This window comes from Hoplias malabaricus, chromosome 17 (genome assembly GCF_029633855.1).
Source record: "Hoplias malabaricus isolate fHopMal1 chromosome 17, fHopMal1.hap1, whole genome shotgun sequence".
Taxonomy (NCBI): Eukaryota; Metazoa; Chordata; class Actinopteri; order Characiformes; family Erythrinidae; genus Hoplias; species Hoplias malabaricus.
In genome coordinates, this window is record NC_089816.1 from 27155140 (window position 1) to 27178332 (window position 23193).

The window sequence follows — 23193 nt, forward strand, 5'->3', positions numbered from 1 at the left end:
TGGGACAATCAGCACAAAGTGTGATGTCAGCTTGAGTCTCCACATCACTGCAATCAAAGTCTTTCAAAGGGTTGCAAAAGAACCAGAACTGACAAGGGAAGACTTGATTTTAAAGAGACTAATCAAGGGCCAGGCCTTTGTCGACCCTGTTTTTTCCCGGATCACCCACTGCTTTTAAAAAACTATAATTACCACCATACAATTAAAGCTTGGTTGTGTTTTCCCTGCACCTGAACATACTATTAGAAGTTATAATGAGTATCTCCTGAGGGAACAGACTGTGTGGGACCCTCAAAATCGCTTAAAAAACTGTACACACAAAGTCTTGCAAGAACTGTATTGTTCTTTAAACATTATATAACTTTGAGTATTATACTTTTAAGTATTATATAACTTCATCCCCTTTCTAGGGAGTTTTAACACATGAATGAGCGTAATATTTATTCATTGTCTGTAACTGCTTATCCGGAATCACTCTGTGCAATGTGGGAACACACCCTGAAGAAATATGCCAGTCCTCCTCAGGGTGACACACACTCACGCATTCACTCACACTTATCAACATGTGTTTTTGGACCATGGAGCCCCCAGAGGAAACCCACACGGACATGAGGAGAACATACCAAACTCCTCACAGACACCAGGAGCAGGGATCAAACCCACAACCTCAGGACCCTGGAGCTGTGTGACACTACCTAGTGTGCCACCACGTCGCCCTATATGTGCCTTCACATAAAATCAGCCCACGACTGATTTTGTAAATGGAGCATTGCTATAGCACTGATATAAATGGAATTGCTAGAAACTGTACTTGATTTCAGTGAACTGCCAAGCATCCCCCACATAAGAACACGAATCGAGGAAAACAGCAAATCTGCTCTTCATTCAACCAAGAAAAAAACATGACCAAACAAAACTGCAGTTATAAATGGAGATCGACTTAATTCAGACGGTCATAGTTTCATCAGATGCCCCCTGTGATTGCAGCCTTTGATTCGCTGAATGAAGTCATTTTCGTCCACGGTGGATTCTACAAGCATGGCTGCATTCCGAATGGCTGCTAATTGCACATGAAAATGCCCGTGCAAATGTGTAAACAGCTTCCCCAGTGATGGGATGGCCAGATTAGCAGGCAGTTGTTCACCAAAGGCTTTATCTTTATTGCTGCAATGCATTCACTACAAGTGCCTCGCTTTAGACGAGCCTCACAAATGTTTCACCACCTGTAGAGAAAGGAGGCTCCAAAAACCTCTCCAATTCTGGACAATGAGAGGAAACTGCAGGCTCTTCAGAAGCACATTGTCAGCTAGATGCAGTCATTTATCTTTAAGACTAGTCTCTTCATTCTGGCACCAACTGCCACTCAAGAGCCCCAGCATTTCTCCTAATTGCTGCTGTTCCAATGAAGGACCTTTGTAAACTACCTACTGACATGAAAACTGACACAAGCAAATCAATGAGTCACACCCTTTGTGAATGAATCTGATCTCAGATTAGACAGCTTTGTCAGGCTGATCAGTAAACAGCAGCATTTAAGGTGGAATGGATTATTGTACCAGGACCACACTTCTATTTCCGTCCCATTTAAGGTGGAGTTTAATCTTCTGCTGACAGAAGGCTTTTGCACCATTTAAGGTGGAATGGATAATTGTATCAGGGCCACAGTGCTATCTCTGCACCATTTAAGGTGGAGTTAAAGTTCTGCAGCTGACAGAAGGTTTTTGCATAATTTAAGGTGGAATGGATGATTGTACCAGGACCACAGTGTTATCTCTGCCTCATTTAAGGTGGAGTTTAAAGTTCTGTAGCTGACAGAAGGCTTTTGCAACTTTTAAGGTGGAGTTGATAATTGTATTAGGACCACACTTTTGTCTCTGCCCCATTTAAAGTACAGTTTAAAGCTCTGCACAATGTGGAGGTGGAGTTTAATGTGCTGCAGCTGACAGAAGGCTTTTGCACAATTTAAGATGGACTGGGTTGTTGTACCGGGACCACACTAATATTTCTGATCCATTTAATGTGGAACAAAGTTCTGCAGGTGACAAAAAACAGCTGAGGCACCATTTAAAACATAATAGATAATTACTCTGTGGCCATAATAAGATGGAATTGGACATACTGTGGGTGAAAGGATGCAGGTTTCAGTGTGGGATTTTATAATGGCCGGAATTAAACTATAGCTGCAACTATACTCAAACTCAGGAGAATTTCTTATGGAAGACTTTAGGAAGTCTTTAGAGAACCTCAGGGGACAGATCTAAAGGGTTTGTCTATTGCAAGAAAGGTTTTCAGAGAGATGGGAAGCCTGAGAGATATCTCTGAGGCTTTTTACCAAAATGCAGACTTGTTTTGGTACAGCATTCCATGACCACCTCAAGACGTTTAGACAAATCATGTATATCCACTGGCAGAATGTCTGAAAAGCTGCACCTTAAGGCTGAGATTCTACCAAACTCCAGTTGTGGAGAACGGATAGACACAGCAGAGGCAGCCAAACTCACATCTGGGGGCTTTGAATCCAAAGCAGGGCTAGAAGTGTGGATCCTGGCCTCCTAATGTTCTGAATCTCCACTAGACTCCAGCGCTGTGTTACCTAATCCTGGTGGGATATAGGTTGAAGCAACTTTCCTCTGAAACTGTCCATTCCTTTTGAACCCTGGCGGCTGTGCTTTTCAGGAGTGCTGGGTTACAGAAGCTCCGCCTCCTCCAACACAGCATGGCGGCCACCAGGCAGATTATTTCATGCTCCTCACAGTGCTTTAATGCATTTTAAACAAGGAACCCTTGGGTGTATTCATTTTAATTACAGCTGGACTTGGCCCTGCCCACTCTGTAAGGGCTCTTTGATGCGTGTCTGATGTTAGTGAGGTGTTTCTTAAGGCCAGTGCAGGGCTTACTGGACAGCAGTCAGTGTGCTGGTGATTCAGCAGGTGCTATGTGGACTTGTGGGTCAGTGTGGTATTGCAATGGGTCTCTCAGCTAAGATACACACACACACACACACACACACACACATATCAGAGATTATAAACTGAAGTACCCCTGAGTTGGCTGTGTCTTTCATACAGAGAATTTATTAAACAAGAGAACAAGGAATCAGTAATATGCCACAAGACAAAACACAGACACTGTAAAAAAAGAACATGAACAGAGACAGAGACTAACCAATAAACTAAAAGCTACAACTAAAACAAAGATAGACCAAGAGACAAACGCAGACAGAGACCAAAGCAGAAACAGTTACAGACAAAGACCAAGAAGCTAACTCTGGAACAAAGACTAAAGAGACATAAACAATGACCAAAACCAAAGATGAATGACAAACACAGACACTAAGGACAAGTCTTATGTAAAACTGACAAACTGAGACCACCTATGAGAGTCACATGAGGGTTAAAGGGGTGCGTCTAAGACAGTAACACCAGAGTGAGAGGAATGGGTGTGGCTACGGAGACAAGAACATGAAGAAAAGAGGATGGGGGGACCCAAGGAAAACAAAGAGGAAACATGACCACAACCAGGACCAATCATGAAACCCACTTTCATGATTGTTTTTTTTTTTTCTTCTCTCATTCTCTATGATTCTCTCTCTCTCTCTCTCTGGCTCCTCCTCTATATTCACTGTTCCTTTTCTTTATTTCCCTCTCTTTTTATCTATTTTCTCTCCTTTACTGTCACTCACTCTTTCCCTCTGCTTATACCACATTCTCCCTCTTGCTCTTTCTTTTTTCTCTCTACCTCACTGTTTTTCTTCCTACTCTCTTGTTCTCAGCCTCTCATGTTCTCTTTCTTTCACTCCCCCCCCAAACACACACACACACACACACTCTAACACACACACAGAGTAAATGATCATTCGCTTTCTGAAATGACACAGTAGTAAACGACTACACATTTTTGTTTCACCGTAATAAAACATGTGCTGTGTTTCTGAGCATTTGGTAAAATGCCTTCCAATATTTTTGAATGTTTATGGTTATGGCTTCCTTTGGCCCTCCTCCACTACACTCTGGAGGTTAAAAGGCATTATTATGAATTCAGAAGGGGGCCGTGTTGTTTATACCAAGGCGCACTTGCTCGTACATAAACTCTCACTCATGTACCGGTGCTGAGTGTTGAAATAAGGGCATTATGCAGGGTGTTGTGTTTAATTTGGGCTTTACCCTCAGAGGAAAACGAGTGAGAAATAGAAAGAGGACTTCTCACCAGTGAGTCTAATCAGAGACGAAATTCCCTTCAAAGGTCAGTCTCAGTGGGATGGCCCCAGGCCAAGTTATGAACAAGGCAAACCCTGGAATGACAAAGACACATTCAATATGTATGACATGGGGAAAGCGTGCATTTAAAATGGCACCCCACCTCTCGCTTTGATGAATAACTTACAGTTCAAAAGCTTTCTTCTTCATGTTATGACCCTGAAGTTGTACTGACACCTAGTGGCCTGGAGGTGTCAGAAAGTCTGCACTAATTTTGATCACAGTTCATCACAGCATTCTTCAATGTGAGCTCCACATGATGGTGATTTTCAAACACATTTATACAATAAGACCTTATTAATGCATTACTAAGGTGTAATAAGGCCTAGTTAATGGCACATCTCAAATTACCATACTTGGGTTACTACAGTTCCATGAATAAGCATCATCATAGGGGTCATCATTTTTATGAGCTGTACTTTATATAAAAATAAATAAATAAAATAATGCATAATCATTTTAATAAATATAATTTGCTCTTTTAAATCATGAAATGACCAATCTCCCACTCTGTCCAATCATAACGAGGATGAATTAAAGGGGCTTAATGAACAGGCTCCAGCTGTGTGCCACTGCCAGTGATTAATCTGGACTGCGGTGTCGCGGAGGAGGGGCCTGACTTTCCACAGCTGCATCAAGATTATTGAAGATGGTGGATCATCATATGGCACCGGCGCATTGTCGTACAAACACAAACAGCAGCTGGGTGTGACTGACTGGGTAAACTGATCTAGTGAAGGCCATATGTTGTTGTTGTCAAGTTATTGCTTGTAGGAATGGTCCGCTGTGGTTCAGCAGTCAGTAAGTGGCCTCACCATTTGCTGCTCTCTAGGCTGTTCGCGTGCTGGAAACAAGTATAATGTGTTTACAAAACCCCGGTGTCAGTAAATGATTAACAAAGTGGCTATCTCTCTGTGCTCACGGCAGGACAAATGGCAAAGAGCCCTCCGAATGTTGAAAATTATGAAAAGAGATGCGGTTATTGCTTTATTCCTGCTCCATAGGTGGGTAATATTGACTTATCTTTGCTGTTTATTAAAGCAGAAACCTACTGTGAATTTTCAGGAGACTGCAAACAGCATGAAAGTAAACATACACAAAAAAGTGCTCAAGTTACAAATGAGTTTCTGTGGTATAAAGCTTGCAGACAAGTTCAATTTCAGCCATGTACAAACAACAGTCATTTTACTCCTCAAACACACCATTCCACCTTACAAAATATGAAGCTTCTGAATGTAAACAAACCAGAGAGAACTCCAGTTCCATACAAAAGAAAACATTGCCTTTAAGGGTTAAAACTTTTGTAGCTGTTATAAATATAACAAAATTAAAGGAAAAAAGTGTAATTTTGAGGTGTAATGCTTACACAAGGGTTCTTATTGGTACAATAGAGAACCATTTTCAAAATTATTCTTTAAAACCACACTTAAAAATGATGGGTCTTCAAGGGTTCTTTATTCAAGAAAATGGTTTTATACAGAACCCACTTGAAGAAACCTTTGCAAGATTTAAAGGCCCTTTGCACAGGGAAAGCGTTCTGTGCTCTAGGTGGTTCTATTTAGCACCTTTTAGAGATGTGTTCTGTATGTCACCAAAAATGTTTCTTCTACTGTAACAAGATTGACATTGGAACTATAAAAGGACCTTTTTTAGTGCAATATAGAACCATTAGCACATGTTCCATGAATATGAAGAAGGCTTTCACAACGCAAAGAACACTTTAATCATGCACAGGGCTCTTTAAGTGTTCATGGTTCCATATAGAATCATTTTCTTTATTACTAGCATTTGAAGAACATACAAAAACTCATTCAGCTTGCTCAATTTTGGGTCGCGGTGGGTCCAGAGCGTGGGCGCAAGGTGGGAACACACCCTGGAGGGGGCGCCAGTCCTTCACAGGGAGACACACTCTCACACACACACTAACACCTACGGACACTTTTGAGTCACCAATCCACCTACCAACGTGTGTTTTTGGACTGTGGGAGGAAACCGGAGCACCCGGAGGAAACCCACGCAGACACAGGGAGAACACACCAACTCCTCACAGACAGTCACCCAGAGGAAACCCACGCAGACACAGGGAGAACACACCAACTCCTCACAGACAGTCACCCGGAGGAAACCCACGCAGACACAGGGAGAACACACCAACTCCTCACAGACAGTCACCCAGAGGAAACCCACGCAGACACAGGAAGAACACATCAACTCCTCACAGACAGTCACCCGGAGCGGGACTCGAACCCGCAACCTCCAGGCCCCTGGAGCTGTGTGACTACAACAACTCTATCTGTGTATTTCAACATCTCTAACTGTGTAACACACAAATGTTTTCATATAGAATCACTGTCTTCAAAAAGCCTTTTAGAACTGTCTTTTTTAATGGTGTCCTACAGTCCCCATCATAAGTTTGGACACACCCACTCACAGAGGGTTTCCTTTGTTTTGGGCTATTTTCCACATATTATTTATTATTTTCTACATTGTAAATGAATGTAATAGACATTAAAACTACAAAGGAACACATATTGAATTATGTAGTAAACAAAAAAGTGTTAAACCAACCAGAATATGTTTTATACTTTACATTCTTCAAAGTAGCCACCCTTTGCTTTGATGAGAGCTTTGCACATTCTCAGCGTTCTCTCAGTCAGCTTCATGAGTTCGTCACCTGGAATGGTTTTCAGTGAACAGCTGTGGCCTCGTCAAGAGTTCATTTGTAGAACCGCTCGCCTTCTGAATGTGTTTGAGGCCATAACTTTGCTTGTGCAGAAGTAGGGTCTGGTACAGTTCTCTACAGTGAATAGCCCTATTCCAACAATGGCTAATGAGATGGTGTGTCCAAACTTTTGACTGGTATTGTATATATTAATCAAGTAAACACAATAGTTCTAAATGCATTAAAATATTATGTAAATTATATGTAGCAACTTTGTGGAATGGGTTCTAGCTTGTAACAGTAGAGGAACCTTCCTGTTCCTCCCTAACAGTAAAGGGACCCGGAACCCTACTGGAACCCTACTGTTTGTAATTGTACATAAGATCCAAAATTATTGACAGAAAATTCTCAATGAATCTAAAAAACTTCTTCACAAGGAATGTTTTAAACATGAACATGGTCCGTTGAGCATCCACAGTCTTATATAGAACCATTATTTTAGCTGGAGGAACCTTTAAGAATGCTCAATTTGAGCAGTTTTCAGTTTGGCTGCTGGTTTGATGACACTACACTCTTGAATTTCACATTCAATCCCTTCCACCCTTTTGTATTCTTGGCAGTATTTCTCAGTATTTTTATTCCGTCAGCTTTTCTTTCCTCATCTTGACTCTTATTTACTTCCTAGCTTTCATTTCTTCCCTGCCCTTTCCACTTGGCTGACCGTGCAAAGCGGCGCAATGAAGACAGCGGCGACAGTCCTGAAAATAGCCGCATACGAAATGAAGCAACAAGCGCTGCCTGGACGCCTCTTGTTATGTCAGAGGTGAGAGCGGATATTATTTCCTGCCTCTGCGGGAGAGCCATGGATCCGAAAGGGAGGCGGCTTCCTATTTACAGAGTGAGAAAGGAGATGGGACGATATTGACACCAGAGGCAGCTGCAGGTGAGAGTGGTCCTGGGCTCAGACAAGCAGGGTCAGGGTGGGGGGATCAGAGGAGACTGACAATGTGGAGGGAAAACACCCAGCCCCCTGACCACTCCAGCTCTGATTGTCAACAAGACTGACCCCCAGGTTCATCTGCTCTTTTGACTCTGTTTTGACAGAGATGCCCTGAGTTAATACCTTCTTCCCCAGTCTTCCAGGATCGCTGAGTTGTCAGTTTAAGGGGTATTTTGTCAGGCCCATCTTTTTACAGCACTGATTACAATCAATGACATTCATTTTCTTTTATAAACAACTGCAAGAACTGCTACACCATCTAAGCTGTCACCACCAGCTTTCTGTCCATACTAAGATTACTCATTACTATGGAAATTAAATGAAATGAAGCTGTCAATATGTCATTACTAAGGAAAGTATATAGAAAAAAAAGAACATCAAAGATGGAAATACATATGAAAAGCACTGACATTGTATTTAAAGTTCTAGGACATTACCGACATATGGTGGTGCAAAAGGGCCATTTGCCTCCCCAAATAGTCAAGTTAAACCATTATAATTGAGGATTGTTTACAGTTTTCCTGCTCCCTATGGCATGAAGGAGGAGTGATTAAGTCAACAATCTGGCTCCACTCAGTATTCAGAATAATCCTTTGACTCTGACATCTCTGGATACCAGGCTTGAGTTTAAACTTACAGCCAAAAGGTTAAACGTGGGTAAACTATATTATCACTGTCCGATTAAAAACACGTATCTCTAAAAAGCTAACTTTTCAGGAGCAGGAAACAACCGTATTTCTCTGACGATAACAGCAAAGAATAAACCACATATAACGTGATTTAAACCCATTACAGCTCAGAAATGTAAAAGTATCTTTATTGGAACGCATGTGCAATATTTCATATGGAAAATGGACGTGTTTTGTAGACAGCAGACAATTTTTTTTTTTTATTTTATTTATTTTTTTTTTATTTAATCCTTATTGTGATTCATTATAGCCATGCTGGTCTAATATTTCACATGAGTAAAAATATCATTCATTCATTATCTGTAACCCTTATCCAGTTCAGGGTCGTGGTGGGTCCAGAGCCTACCTGGAATCATTGGGCGCAAGTTGGGAATACACCCTGGAGGGGGCGCCAGTCCTTCACAGGGCAACACACACACACACATTCACGGACACTTTTGAGTCGCCAGTCCACCTACCAATGTGTGTTTTTGGACTGTGGGAGGAAACCAGAGCACCCGGAGGAAACCCACGCGGACATGGGGAGAACACACCAACTCCTCACAGACAGTCACCCGGAGCGGGAATGGAACCCACAACCTCCAGGCCCCTGGAGCTGTGTGACTGTGATACTACCTGCTGCACCACTGTGCTGCCCGAGTAAAAATATGTGTAAAATAAAATGCTAAAAATGAAGATATGTGTTTTTAATCGGACAGCAACAATATTTAGGCTGGTTTCGTGTTTGCTCTGTCTATAGCTGAGCTGCTCTCTTGGTTAAAACCAAGTCGATTTTAGAGTCAAAGTTGAGTCCAGAAAACCCTGTCAAATGAAAGTCAAAGAGGGTAAATAAATTAACAGTGTGTATTTAAACAAACAACAAACCCTCTTGCCATATTTGAGCCAATTGTTTTTATTTTTAGGTCATTTTTTGTTGAATAAATTGACAATTGTTATTCTTAATACTATGCAACAATATGTTGCCAGAAAATGACAAAAAAAAAGCAGGGAAATGTGATTATTTTTATTATTACATATATATTCTACACTAAAAATGCTTTAAAATGTACTTGTACACTTAATATACTCTATAGCCATGTACATTACTCACCGATGGCTAGTCCCTTTACATAAACGTCCCCAAATCCCAAATGTCACCATAGGGTTGGGTTTGTGTGGTGTTCTGTGTTTTCCTGATGTGCTAATTCTTATTTATTTTATTTTTTTTTTAAAGCTCTTAACTCTATTTGGCCACTGACTACAGCATTAATCCCTCATTCAGAGCTTCATGATTTCCACAGCAGAGATACAAACATTGGCCTGGGTGTCCTTGTCGCATTGGCACGGGGGATTTTTTGGCACTGGAAATTTGTATGGCTTGGCTGGGACCTTGTTTTAATTAAATTCAGACTGAGGGTACTGAGGGTAATGTGCATGTCAAAGGGTAATTTAGAACTCAGCACTGTGTGGGTCCCCTTTTCTGTGTCTTGAATATCCCACCCTCAATCGTGCAAAAAAAAAAAAGTGCAAGGTCCACCAGGTGCAGGGGGTATCCCTCCATTGCTCAAACATGGAGTCTAGGTAGCAGTAGCTATTTAGTTGCCGTGGTAATTGAAGCCAATATGCCAATAAACAGATCTGAGGATAGAGCAGAGGCGGCGTTATCGGCTCTCGAGCAGCAGCCGATTGTTGCAGCGAAGTCACGAAGTCCTGGGAGACTAATAGGAGACTACTGAGACAACAGAAGGATTACTAAGCCCCTGCTCCGCCGGCACCAAAGACATTTGCCAATAACAACTTTATCAGCTTTCTGCATGTGCCCAGGGTGCTGGCAAACCAGCTTCAGAAACCAAGAGAAGGCCCCGCCATCTCGTGCTGCTCGGGATTTTAAAGAATAGACGAATTATTGAAAGCGAGAGCTCAGGGCGGTCTCTACTGTCAAGCCATTGTCTCCTAATATGTGCACAGTGAAGGTGCTCCTGTGGCTGATGATCTGAGGTCATTAAAAGGGGTTTATGTGCTTTTTGGGGGGAACATAGTTGAAAGAGTGTAGCCCTACAGTTCATATATGTCTGGGAACAGATTCTGGGAACTCTGCTGACGTTTTTAGTTCATAGCTCTCTGAAGAAAATGATGCATATTCAGACAAACACCTCAGGCTTTTTTAAATATATATATATTTTTTTATTAAACCTCTCAAATCTGGCCACTCCAAATTAACCCGGAATAAATCATGGGCAGTCAGATTATACAAATAATACAAACATATTACTACATATATCATTATACAAATTAATTTGAAAATATTTATTCAAGTAACATATAATTCTAAATAAAATATTCTCCTGCCATTTTTGTTGACGTATGGTAACTGTAACTTTTATGTTACTTGTGTCAAAGAGGACAATTTTAATTTACTTCAGCCAGCAGTATGATTAAAATTGTTCAAAATGTTTTAAAAAATAATTTATTGGGCGGCGTGGTGGTGCAGCAGGAAGTGTTCCAGTCACACAGCTCCAGGGTCCTGGAGGTTGTGGGTTCGAGTCTCGCTCCGGGTGACTGTCTGTGAGGAGTGTGGTGTGTTCTCCCTGTGTCTGTGTGGGTTTCCTCCAGGTGACTGTCTGTGAGAAGTTTGGGGTGTTCTCCCTGTGTCTGCGTGGGTTTCCTCCGGGTGACTGTCTGTGAGGAGCTTGGTGTGTTCTCCCTATGTCTGTGTGGGTTTCCTCCGGGTGACTGTCAGTGAGGAGTTTGGTGTCTTCTTCCTGTGTCTGCGTGGGTTTCCTCCGGGTGACTGTCTGTGAAGAGTGTGGTGTGTTCTCTCTGTGTCTGCGTGGGTTTCCTCCAGGTGACTGTCTGTGAGGAGTGTGGTGTGTTCTCTCTGTGTCTGCGTGGGTTTCCTCCGGGTGACTGTCTGTGAGGAGTGTGGTGTGTTCTCTCTGTGTCTGCGTGGGTTTCCTCCAGGTGAATGTCTATGAGAAGTGTGGTGTGTTCTCCCTGTGTCTGTGTGGGTTTCCTCCAGGTGACTGTCTGTGAGAAGTTTGGGGTGTTCTCCCTGTGTCTGCGTGGGTTTCCTCCGGGTGACTGTCTGTGAGGAGCTTGGTGTGTTCTCCCTATGTCTGTGTGGGTTTCCTCCGGGTGACTGTCAGTGAGGAGTTTGGTGTCTTCTTCCTGTGTCTGCGTGGGTTTCCTCCGGGTGACTGTCTGTGAGGAGTGTGGTGTGTTCTCTCTGTGTCTGCGTGGGTTTCCTCCAGGTGACTGTCTGTGAGGAGTGTGGTGTGTTCTCTCTGTGTCTGCGTGGGTTTCCTCCGGGTGACTGTCTGTGAGGAGTGTGGTGTGTTCTCTCTGTGTCTGCGTGGGTTTCCTCCAGGTGAATGTCTATGAGAAGTGTGGTGTGTTCTCCCTGTGTCTGTGTGGGTTTCCTCCGGGTGACTGTCTGTGAGGAGTGTGGTGTGTTCTCCCTGTGTCTGTGTAGGTTTCCTCCGGGTGACTGTCAGTGAGAAGTTTGGTGTGTTCTCCCTGTGTCTGCGTGGGTTTCCTCCGGGTGACTGTCTGTGAGGAGTGTGGTGTGTTCTCTCTGTGTCTGTGTGGGTTTCCTCCGGGTGACTGTCTGTGAGGAGTGTGGTGTGTTCCCCCTGTGTCTGCGTGGGTTTCCTCCAGGTGACTGTTTGTGAGGAGTGTTGTGTGTTCTCCCCGTGTCTGCGTGGGTTTTCTCAGGGTGCTCCTGTTTCCTCCCACAGTCCAAAAACACACAATGGATTGGAGACTCAAAAGGGTCCGTAGGTGTTAATATGTGAGTGAATGTGTGAGTGAATGTGTGTGTGTGTGTGTGTGTGTGTGTGGCCCTGTGAAGGACTGGCGCCCCCTCCAGGGTGTGTTCCCACCTTGCGCCCAATGATTCCGGGTAGGCTCTGGACCCACCGCGACCCTGAACTGGGTAAAGGTTACAGACAATGTATGAATGATGAATTTATTGGTCACTCCATTCATTATAACAACAAACAATACAACGGCATCAACGGCAAAAGCACTGCAGGAGCATATGCATTGATTTGTTCTGTCCTTGGGGCTAATACTGTACACAAAAGCACGTGTGGGTTTTTGGTATTTGATGCTAGCAACAGTAAATGTTGCATATGCATGTTTAATTTTTAGAAAAGAAAAAAAAAAGAAACAAATTTAATGTATTTATCCTAAAAAAAACAGTTATATTGTTGTGTCTGTAACTGAATACTCATATATTGCGTGTGAGGACAGTGACATTGTGGTGCCGATTACGTACCCACCATCCTCATCATACTTCTACAGCATGGTCTCAGTATGAATTTGTGTATATTTCACTAAAACACCATCCTCGGATTTTGTACACCGTGTACTAAAAATAGCTGGCAGCCATTACCCTAATGTTAACCCTTACTGTAAGTTCAAACATATCAGATATCACAAAATTGGCATGAACCTGCACCTAACCACATCTCTTACTGTAACTCTATCCCCAAGCCTTACATGCATAGATGTCAATTAAGAAAGAGTTCCCAGGACCTCAAAACACAACCCTGTTGAATCTGACCACAATCTGTCTTAAAGGAACACTAGGTAATATTTTTGCTTCTGAGCTTCAGCAGCAGAGTGTAATTCACTGTTACAACACCGTCCTGAAATCTAGGGAGGAGGGGCAGTAATGTTAGTTTCCTACCCTCCACAAAAGTTACATAGTGCAGTTTCTGCAGTCCTGATACCGGAATGGCAACAACAGTGGCTCTAATCTCCCAGGTCACAGCTCAGTTAAGCATCACAATGATTTTGAAGCTGTAATTTTAAGCTAATAATACTACCTAGTGTTACTTTAATGAAAAACACTATTGGGGTGTATATTTATACAACAGGGTTCTGTTTATTTGAAAGTCAATTCCTGCTGCAAGTTCCTTGCCCCTTACAGAGAAAACATTCTGAATATTCTACTTCACACTTATGGTTTGTGTGCTGAGTGTAACAGAATGTGGCATGAAGCATAAACCGTAGCCTGTGCAAATTGTTGTGGCACATTTTCTGTTGCGTGCCCTGTTTCTGTTTCAGTGCACTAGACTAAAGTTTGCAGAGCAATGTCACATTTAAATTCCTTGAAAAAAATCAACAAAATATGTGCTATGCCTTGGTGTGCTTAAACTTTTGTTCACTTCTCTTTCCCCCCTCTCATTAAGAGTGACAAAGACTAGCTGTGTACGTATTCTGATGGATGCCCTACACACTGGAACTATGTCTAATTAATTTTTACAGATTCGGGAGCTCAGAGGCTCTATTACTGATTAACCTTGAGCAAGGTTGAGGAGTGAGAGGGGGGGGGGGATTATTTCCAGGGGTAAACAGAAGCCAGGCTAAAGCAGCTAAAATGTCAGTTTATGTCTTTTGTTGTCTTCCTTTCATCCCATTAGCACTAATGAGTCCATTGGTCTCGGAGGGATGCGGCTTTCACGGCTCTTAAAAGAGCACTGCCACTGCGTTCCTCAAACCTGAAAAAGCCCTAGATATTCCTGAGTGATATAAATTGAATGCGGAATCGGCCCCCCGCCTGCCATTACGCCAGCACTTTCTGTTCATTTATTCATCTAACGGCGTCCCCTGTTTTTCCCCCAACTCTTTATTCTTCTTAATAAAGCTCTCCATTCACAGTAAAGCGAGGATCATCCACAGCTTTAATTAAGCCTGGCCTGTCCTTTCCTTTTTTGCATTTGACCACCTTCAAAGACTCATCAAGTGATTGTTGGGGTAACTAACACAGAGCTCTGTCTGTTTGGCTCATGAAGGACTGGTTCTTCTCAGAAGCACTGGGCTGTGACCTTGTCAGCTCATCTGCTGGAAATCTGAAGGGTTTGGAGATGCTACATGAGGCTCGCTTCAGCTTCATCGACAAGGCTCTAGAAGCAAGGACAAGTAGTCAGTAACCCGATGAGGACGGCTCTCGTCCTTGGTAAATAATGGAACTTGCGCTGTAATGGGCAAAGCAAAATCTGGAAGGGGAAAGGAGCCTCCTCGGTTTAAATAGATGTCTAAATATTTATAACATAACATTCTTTCCGATCCGGGACTTCAGCTGCATTCACTGCTGACACTGGGGTTCTATTGTACACACATGGTTTGTAGAACTGATCAATGTAGTGGTTTTATTTCACCAAGTTCAATTCCAAGCCAGACTGGTCTTACCATGTGTACTAAATATATTCTTGGATATTCACACTAATTTCAGGCAACCCAGCTTGGAAAATCAGCTTTAATGTATATTTCGTAATACAGAAATAAGGCATTTTCAGCCCATAGAGTAGAGCAAAGGAACACACCGCTAACACCTAACCCCATGCTCACACCAGCTGCGATATTTCACCTTTTATCACCCAAGTGACTAGTCGCTTGTGGCTGTTTCTAAGCTTGAGGAAACTTTTCATAGCTATATTTATAGCTATATAGTTATAGATTCTTACCAAGCAAGTAGAGATCACAAATCAGGCAAAAAATCAGCAGCAGCAAGTTCGGTTTTAACTGGTTATTGCTACGTTGCTTTAAATGGCACTCAAATTTATTACATCTTTGACTCCACCCTCTTTCTTTGCTAAAGTTCACTTTGCCTCGTGTTTGACAATGTATGAGCACTGCCCTTTTGTCTAGTCTGAATGGTGTGAAAGCAGGGTAACACTGAACTTACCTATAAACCTATTGTTGCACCTTAATGTAACCTTAATGTAACCTAATACACCTTAATGTATTAGTTGAGCTGCATTGACTACCCATAGCTGCTCGCATCAAATTTAAATCACCAATGATGGCCTTCAGAGTATTCACTGGTTCTGCTCCCATCTACCTCAATCAACTCTTAAAACCATTTGTTAGCGCCCGCCCTCTCCGTTCCTCAAAGGAGCACCAACTAACACGGCCAACCCCCCGTACAGGTCAGTCAAGGCTATTCTCATCTCTGGTACCACGCTGGTGGAATGACCTTCCAAGCACTATCAGAGCAACAGAAACCCTCTCCGCATTCAAGAAATCCTTGAAGACCCAGCTCTTTCGAGAGTATCTTTTGTCCTGAAAGTCTTTCTTTAATGCACTTATTACTTCCTGGCATATTGCACTCAATGTAAGGTATTTTGTATAAATTGTGCTGTAGTTTGAATGTTAGATCCTCTTTTGTAGCTTTGGATAAAAGCGTCTGACAAATGCATAAATGTAAATGTAAATGTAAACCCTAAACTTAATCATTAAACCACACAAGCTTAGAAATGGCAGTGTTTTACACTTGTGGAACACAACCTATCACAAACACTTAAACCTTACTCTAACCATAAAATTACTGCTAAATACTAAAAGAGAACACATGGCAGCATTTTATTCTTGTGTAACACTCTCACAATCAGATTACAGCACTGTTTCTGTTGCTCTTTTTCAGGAACATAACATAGAGTCTGAGCATATTTAGTAAAACAGTGCCTCCAGTGGATTGAAGCTTGGTTAGGGAGCTTAAAATACAGTGGAGTGGCATTCTCTGGAGTGATGCAGCAGTATCCAAACCTTTGGTATAGGTTTAACTAGGGATTTTGTTCCAGAAGTTATCACCACTGTAGGTTCTACACTTTTTTGAAAGCTTTACACAAGATGGTGATGTAATAGTGTTCAATGATTAGTTCAGGACTAAAAACAACACTCTAGCTCATCCCAGACTTGTGGTTACGCTGCTTCCAAGTCCATTTCTGAGATAATTTCACCCTTTTAGTCAACACTTGACACTGGGAATGGTGACTTTACCCTCTTCTGTCGGTCAGTGCTCTTCTATTCAGACTGATAAAACTAATATCGGGTAGGTTTTTGAAGAGACTCGGGAAGCTTGCCTGGCATTACGAGGAGTACAGACTCCAAGGCTGAGTGTTTAGAATGCAATAACGTTGATGCCTGACATGATAAGTTGCCTGATTACAGCTTGAAGGAAGACTGGAATATTAGCCACAACAATAACATCACAGCACAAATAGACTCAACGTATTGTACAAGGAAAACAATAAACACATCATGCTTCAGTAATGCCCCTGCTGTCTTGAGAACCCGGCTGAGTAATTTTTCACGTCTGCTCATGGTTTTGGGATGGAGGAAAACTCCAGAAAGGCCATAGAGTTTGCTACTTCTAGGTCAAATAAAATGGTATATGAATGTTATTTCTCTGCTGGATGTCTGTTTGGCATTCCATGGTTTCCGTAGGGCATCGGGGATATTTGTCATTAATTTCCTTAATAAGCACTCAGTTAATTACAGCTGACATGGGCAAATTCATTATGAAACCAGGCTGTTTCTCTCCAGGAATGCATCTACAGCTCTATCAATAAACCGTAACAGGCATCCAGCTCAACTCAGGGGGGGAAGAAGGAAAAAGCAAGAAGCTCCTAATTGCTCCCATTACGCACTCTTACCCTCCTCATCGCTCTAATTGTGATGATCCCCCTCTGGAAAGTCGCCGGTGGTATCAATACTCTGACTTCACACAGTCTCTCCTCTCTCTTTTAAAAATCACTTACAAAAAAGGGGAGTGCTGAAAATCAGTAAATTGATTTGTTTAATCCGGCCAATGAAGAGGTGATCAATTTGATTATGGGCAACAGAACAAAAGGTTCTACTCACACATCCTTACAACAAGAACCCCCAAAATGAGAAGGATATAGTGAAAAGAGCACGTCAATGTTATTCCCAACATTTATTTTACATTCACTAATCGAGCTCCCATCCACTGGTGGCGCTGTTTCACTAAATTCACTCCAACTCTCTGTTATACCTTAAAAAGAGCTACAGAAACAGTGCTGTAATCTGTTTGAACTCTTTAAAATAAAGGCACCACAAATGTTTGAGTGCCATAGAAGAACCACTTTTGGTTCCATAAAGAATCATGTTTGTTTAATAGATGTGTGAGTGTGTAGAATCCTAGACTTAGGGTTAGCATTAAGGTTAGGTTTTATGTTTAGGGTTAAGTTTAGTGTTAGGGGACATTTTAAGGCTGAATCTTCAAGCTTTGTAGGCAGAAATAAAAATAACCTCCATGAATATTTGCAGGACTGGTCCTAAACCTAACCATAAAATTACCTATAAACCTAAGACTAAGATCAAACAGGTAATAAACTGCAGCAGTTTGTATTTCTTTAATGCTACTCCTAACCCTAAACCCAGCCTTAAACTTAACTTTGAACCAAATTCTGAGCACCAAATGTTTGGCTTTATGTCCGGGTAATGTTCTCACAAGCAGATTACAGCTCTGCTTCTATCTTTTCTTCAGGTACATCACAATGAGTTTGAGGAGATTTAGTGAAGCAGCGCCACCACTGGATTGGAGTTAATTATTTTTACTTTTTTTAAAATTATTTAAACATTTCATTCATTCATTCATTATCTGTAAGCGCTTATCCAATTCAGGGTCGCGGTGGATCTAGCGTCTACCTGGAATCATTGGGCACAAGGCAGGATTACACCCTGGAGGGGGCGCAAGTCCTTCACAGGGCAACACAGACACACATTCACTCACACCTACGGACACTTTTGAGTCACCAATCCACCTACCAACGTGTGTTTTTGGACTGTGGGAGGAAACCGGAGCACCCGGAGGAAACCCACACAGACACAGGGAGAACACACCAACTCCTCACAGACAGTCACCCGGAGCGGGAATCGAACCCACAACCTCCAGGAGCTGTGTGACTGCGACACTACCTGCTGCGCCACTGTGCTGCCTATTTAAATATTTCTATTATTTATTCTTTCATTCGTTCATTCACTCATTGTCTGAAACTGCTTATCCAGTTCAGGGTTGCGGTGGGTTCAGAGCCTACCCGGAAGCACTGGGAGCAAAGCGGGAACACACCATGAAGGGGGCATATTTATTTTTATTTTATTATTTATTTATTGAGATCTTTTTCCTTATTAAAATGTCATAAAGTTTACTGAAATGTCCTGAACTGTGTTTTTCTCTTCCCCAAGTATCAGCAGTTATTGTGATGTGTTTTTGCACATTATTATGTTTTTTTACTCTTTAGAGTTCACCACTGTCTCCTGTATCTAGACATGTCTTGGCTCAGTGGTATTTGGACTCTAATCCCTAATCTAATCTCTTCTGGATATGGTGTATTCTCTGAGGAGATGATGAAGCATTATGCTCTGAATAAGAGTCTCCTAAGATGAAACTGTACTGTGTTATACTGGAAACACTGATTTCAAATTCTAGTCATAGCATATTGGAAAACTTCTGGATGCTTTAGTGTTCTTTATCTGTTCCTCTGTCTGTTTACCTTGGCGGTGGTGGCTGTGAATAAGTAAGGCTTCTGAGCCTGAGGCAGAACCTGGCATTACAGAAATGCAATATTGAGCTGGCTCATGTTTAATATGGATAAAGAGCCCTGTGTTTAATAGAAAATCTGCTGTTTCATTTTCACTTCCCTTACATTCTCGGTTCAATCAGTGAATATATAAAGAGCTTAAGGTCAAGGGAGCTGCAGTTTATAAAGACACCCTCTGATCTTCAGGGTGTTTCCTGGTGGCAGATATTATAAGAGAGTGAGAAATGTATATATGTTTATCAGTGGTCAGGAACCCCAGGTATGATTTGGAGTGGATCAGACACAGCAGCACTGCTGGAGTTGAGAATGCGGCATTGATAATGATCAACCACCCAAGTCATAGCTGCTCGTGGAGGTCCTAACAACAGTTGCAATACAGCCTGTTATTGTAGAACTACAAAGTGCACCTGTGGTCAGCTTATTTATAAACCCTGAATATAGTATTATTAATATGTTATAAAGGCTTAAGACGTCTGGCTCCTATCACCACCACTTTAAATATTTCTGACAGTGTCATTCTCTCTGACTTTGTGTACATCCTGAGCATTGAAATTTGCAGAAAAGCTGGTGGATGTTCCCTTTAGACTGCAGGCTACAGAATCAGAAAGTTTAACATGTATCTGAGGTTACAAACGAGGCTTTCTGTTCTGAGACGGATGGTTTTTGTTCTTCTCTGCAGATCCATGTGGAAATACAACTAGACTCTGAGCAGTGGCCGGCGTGATGGACAAGTGCGGTCATTAAAATGAAAGTGTGATGTGGCTGTGTTCACTCCAGCGTGCAGAACTGCAGACTGTATCTGTAATGGAGGACGTGTCTTCCTATGTGGAAGTGTCTTCCTATCCACGGCCTGAAGTTCTGTGCTTAATTGTGCAGCGCTCTGTCTCTCGTGCCTGGAGATATCAAAGAGAAAGTTACAGAACGCGCTCGGAAATTCTTACCCCATTTTTCCGTTGCCATGGAAACATAGGAAAGGTCAGACACTGTTGCTCCCACTTTTTTCCTCTGAGGAGGGGGGAAAGTGCAGCAGAAACAGTCGACACTGCTCATTAAACAGCTGCATTACCTTCACACCACACTGGAGTTCATTCATAAAGCTGCATGACACCTGCATAAGCCTTTCATGACAACTGATGTCAGCCAATATAAACATTCATAATGGCCTAGTCCAACAAGCCTGAGAGTGAAATAAAATATGAACTAATTAATCGCACAATTTGCAGCAATTATCCTAGTAATCGTGAACAATTGCTTTGTTACTTCTAATGAACAAAGCCTTTAATAAAGAACATTCATTCATTCATTCATTTATTATCTGTAACCCTTATCCAGTTCAGGGTCGCGGTGGGTCCAGAGCCTACCTGGAATCATTGGGCGCAAGGCAGGAATACACCCTGGAGGGGGCGCCAGTCCTTCACAGGGCAACACACACACACACACACATTCACTCACACACTCACACCTACGGACACTTTTGAGTCGCCAATCCACCTACCAACGTGTGTTTTTGGACTGTGGGAGGAAACCGGAGCACCCGGAGGAAACCCACACAGACACAGAGAGAACACACCAACTCCTCACAGACAGTCACCCGGAGCGGGAATCGAACCCACAACCTCCAGGCCCCTGGAGCTGTGTGACTGCGACACCTACCTGCTGCGCCACCATGCCAACCTTTCTTTCTTCAGTAATAGTAGCAATAGTGGTAGTAAAGATATTAATGATATATACAATTGTTAACAAAATTGTTTTAATTAGTTTAATTGTTTTTGCAAAATAACAATGAAATGTATATATTAAAAAAATGGCAGTGACGGTGACTGATTGCTATTTTAATGCTTTCGTGTATAGTTTTCTTTAATAATGAGTTGAAAGTGCTACTGAAAATGTTTAGGCCTTCTTTCTGCTCATTAGAAATTGCGCATCGTCTTGCGTGCTCTCTCTCACACACACACACACACACACACACGGCCAGCTGCTCATTTACATAAATAGAAGTAGCATTAGGTGCGAAAGCAAACATTTGTGAACACATGTAGTGTACATATGCACAAACACACATTGTTTGAGGTGTGAGTTTGTATACAGAGCAGAGTGTAATGTGTGTATGTAGTGTGAGTCCACACAATATGTGTGTGTGTGGGGGGGGGGGGGGGGGGGGGCTGTTTGTGTGGGCAGTGTTAACTTCTTGCACTCTATAAAATGTTGATATAAAAGCATTGTGTTTAAGTTAATTGTGAGATAATTGTGATCCATTTTGTGGCGTTCCAAAAATATTGATTAAAGCTGCAGCAATTACTTGATTAAACTTAGAACTCCTCCATTAAAAAATTCATCATTTAAAGTTTACCCCTTCATTGGATCTTCAGTGATTCCCTGGCAGTGTTCTTGATGAATACGTCGATTTTAACTTCTCCTGGTCATTAGTAAAAATGAATGACTAGTTTAAAAATAAATAATTAAAATAAAAAAGTAAAGCCTATAATCATTATGGAGGGGAAGATTCAGTTAGACATCATTTGAAAATGTCAAGTTACGGGAACCGACCAATGAGAAACTCTGAAAATACATAGAATTAATGAACTGGTATTTTACATTCAATTCTAATTGAAAATATTCATTCTTTCTGAATTGTGAGTATCTGTGGTTTTTGATTTTCTTTTTTTTTCATAGTAATTTAAAAAATAATTAATTATTATAATATCATACAAATTTGGGAAATGTTCAGTGCGCCTGAGGTGTGTGTGTTTGTGTGTGTGAGAAAGAGTGGGTGGGTGGAGGGGGGGGGGCATTTATTAAGCCTTGTCTGGTTGATAATTAATAACCTAATGCTTGTTACTACATTATTAAGCAGTAATTACAGGTCCAGAACTAGCTGGCAGGTCCCGTCATTAATTAGTCATGTGACTTTTTTGTTTTTGTAGCAGTTACTATGTCATTACTGAGTAATAAGCATTGTAATGTAATAAGCTTGGGGTTTTGGGTGGTTACAAGTGTCCTTATGCAATAAAGATTGCTTAATGGTTATTTGAGTCTTTGTGTTATGTCTTGAAAATAATATCATTACTGCGATATAAACAGCCCCATTTCTTTATTTTATTTAAAAATAAATAAATAATACGATTTTAAAAATCTATCTTCATATGTTGGATATGGACACTTCTTGAAAACTGGACTTTTTTCACTGGTGACATCCAAAGTTAGGACATGAAATTCCTTTCTAGAGGTGGGTGGCCAAAGTGCCCAGAGCCAAATAAGTATGAGTATTTTAATCCATTATTCCAAGACGGGCTTTGATGTTGCCATAGTCATGGCCAAAGCTAGCTGCGAAATTCAATTAACTTGCCATTTTCCCTCCAAATTCCCATGAAAGAGTCAGCGCAGGGCTGAGAAATTGCACTTAAGCTTACCCGGGTGCTCTGTAACTTCTTTCTGAAGACTCCCTGTTGCCAGCTGTTTAAAGTCCTTGTCATTTCAAGACACTCACTCAATTAACAACATAGCTTCCAACTGAAAAATGAGATCAGGCCTGAAACAAACTGTGCTGCTCAGGTTGTCATAACACAGCCAGGCTTTGACAATTGTACTGCTATTAATGTAATACACCACTGCTTCACTTTTTTACTCTACCTCCTGCAGCTATAGCTTCATCACTTGCTCAGGTGCATATTCAAAAGTACTGAGAATGATTATCTATACTGAATGTGCTCAAACTTTTTTTTTTCCCAGTCTTTCCAGATTTCATCAGGTAAATATTTAGTGGGTGGGACTTTGACTTACGTGACATGAGATCCAAACAGAATCTATCAGAGTTTGCAATAAGCTTATGTCACTCGCCTCAATAAAGACATCATCTCAGTTATAAATTCCTCAATCCAGAATGCATGAAAATTACAAAGAGTTACGTTACCATGGTGGTGCCATGGCCATTCATTCTGTGATATGACATGCCTTCACAGTCCTTAGTGGGCAGCAGATAAGACGATTTGGAACTATAAAAATGCTATTAAAGCGCATCATAAATAATCTATATTACACATTTCACATTGTTAAATAATTAACATACATTTTGATATTTTTAAAAAGGTGAACTGTAGCTTTTATACATTTTAGAAAGCCAAAATATGACACTATGTCCTCCAGTGTAGAGTATAAATGATGAGCTTTTTTTCCCCCACATATACTGTCTTGGTTGAAGGCTATTTCTGTGCACACTGCCCATCATGGATGAGTCTTAGCAGCATGCCACAGGACA

The 23193-nt window shown here is 41.6% G+C and overlaps 1 protein-coding gene across 1 annotated transcript in view; it reads left to right on the forward strand.

Moving 5' to 3' along the window:
* Positions 1-14525, forward strand: part of LOC136673311 (uncharacterized) — a 31139-nt gene extending 16614 nt beyond the window's left edge. The window contains exon 11 of the mRNA XM_066648716.1: positions 14404-14525. Within this exon, the coding sequence (XP_066504813.1) occupies positions 14404-14525 (122 nt within the window). The remainder of the gene's footprint in view (positions 1-14403) is intronic.
* The last annotated feature ends 8668 nt before the right edge of the window (positions 14526-23193 follow it).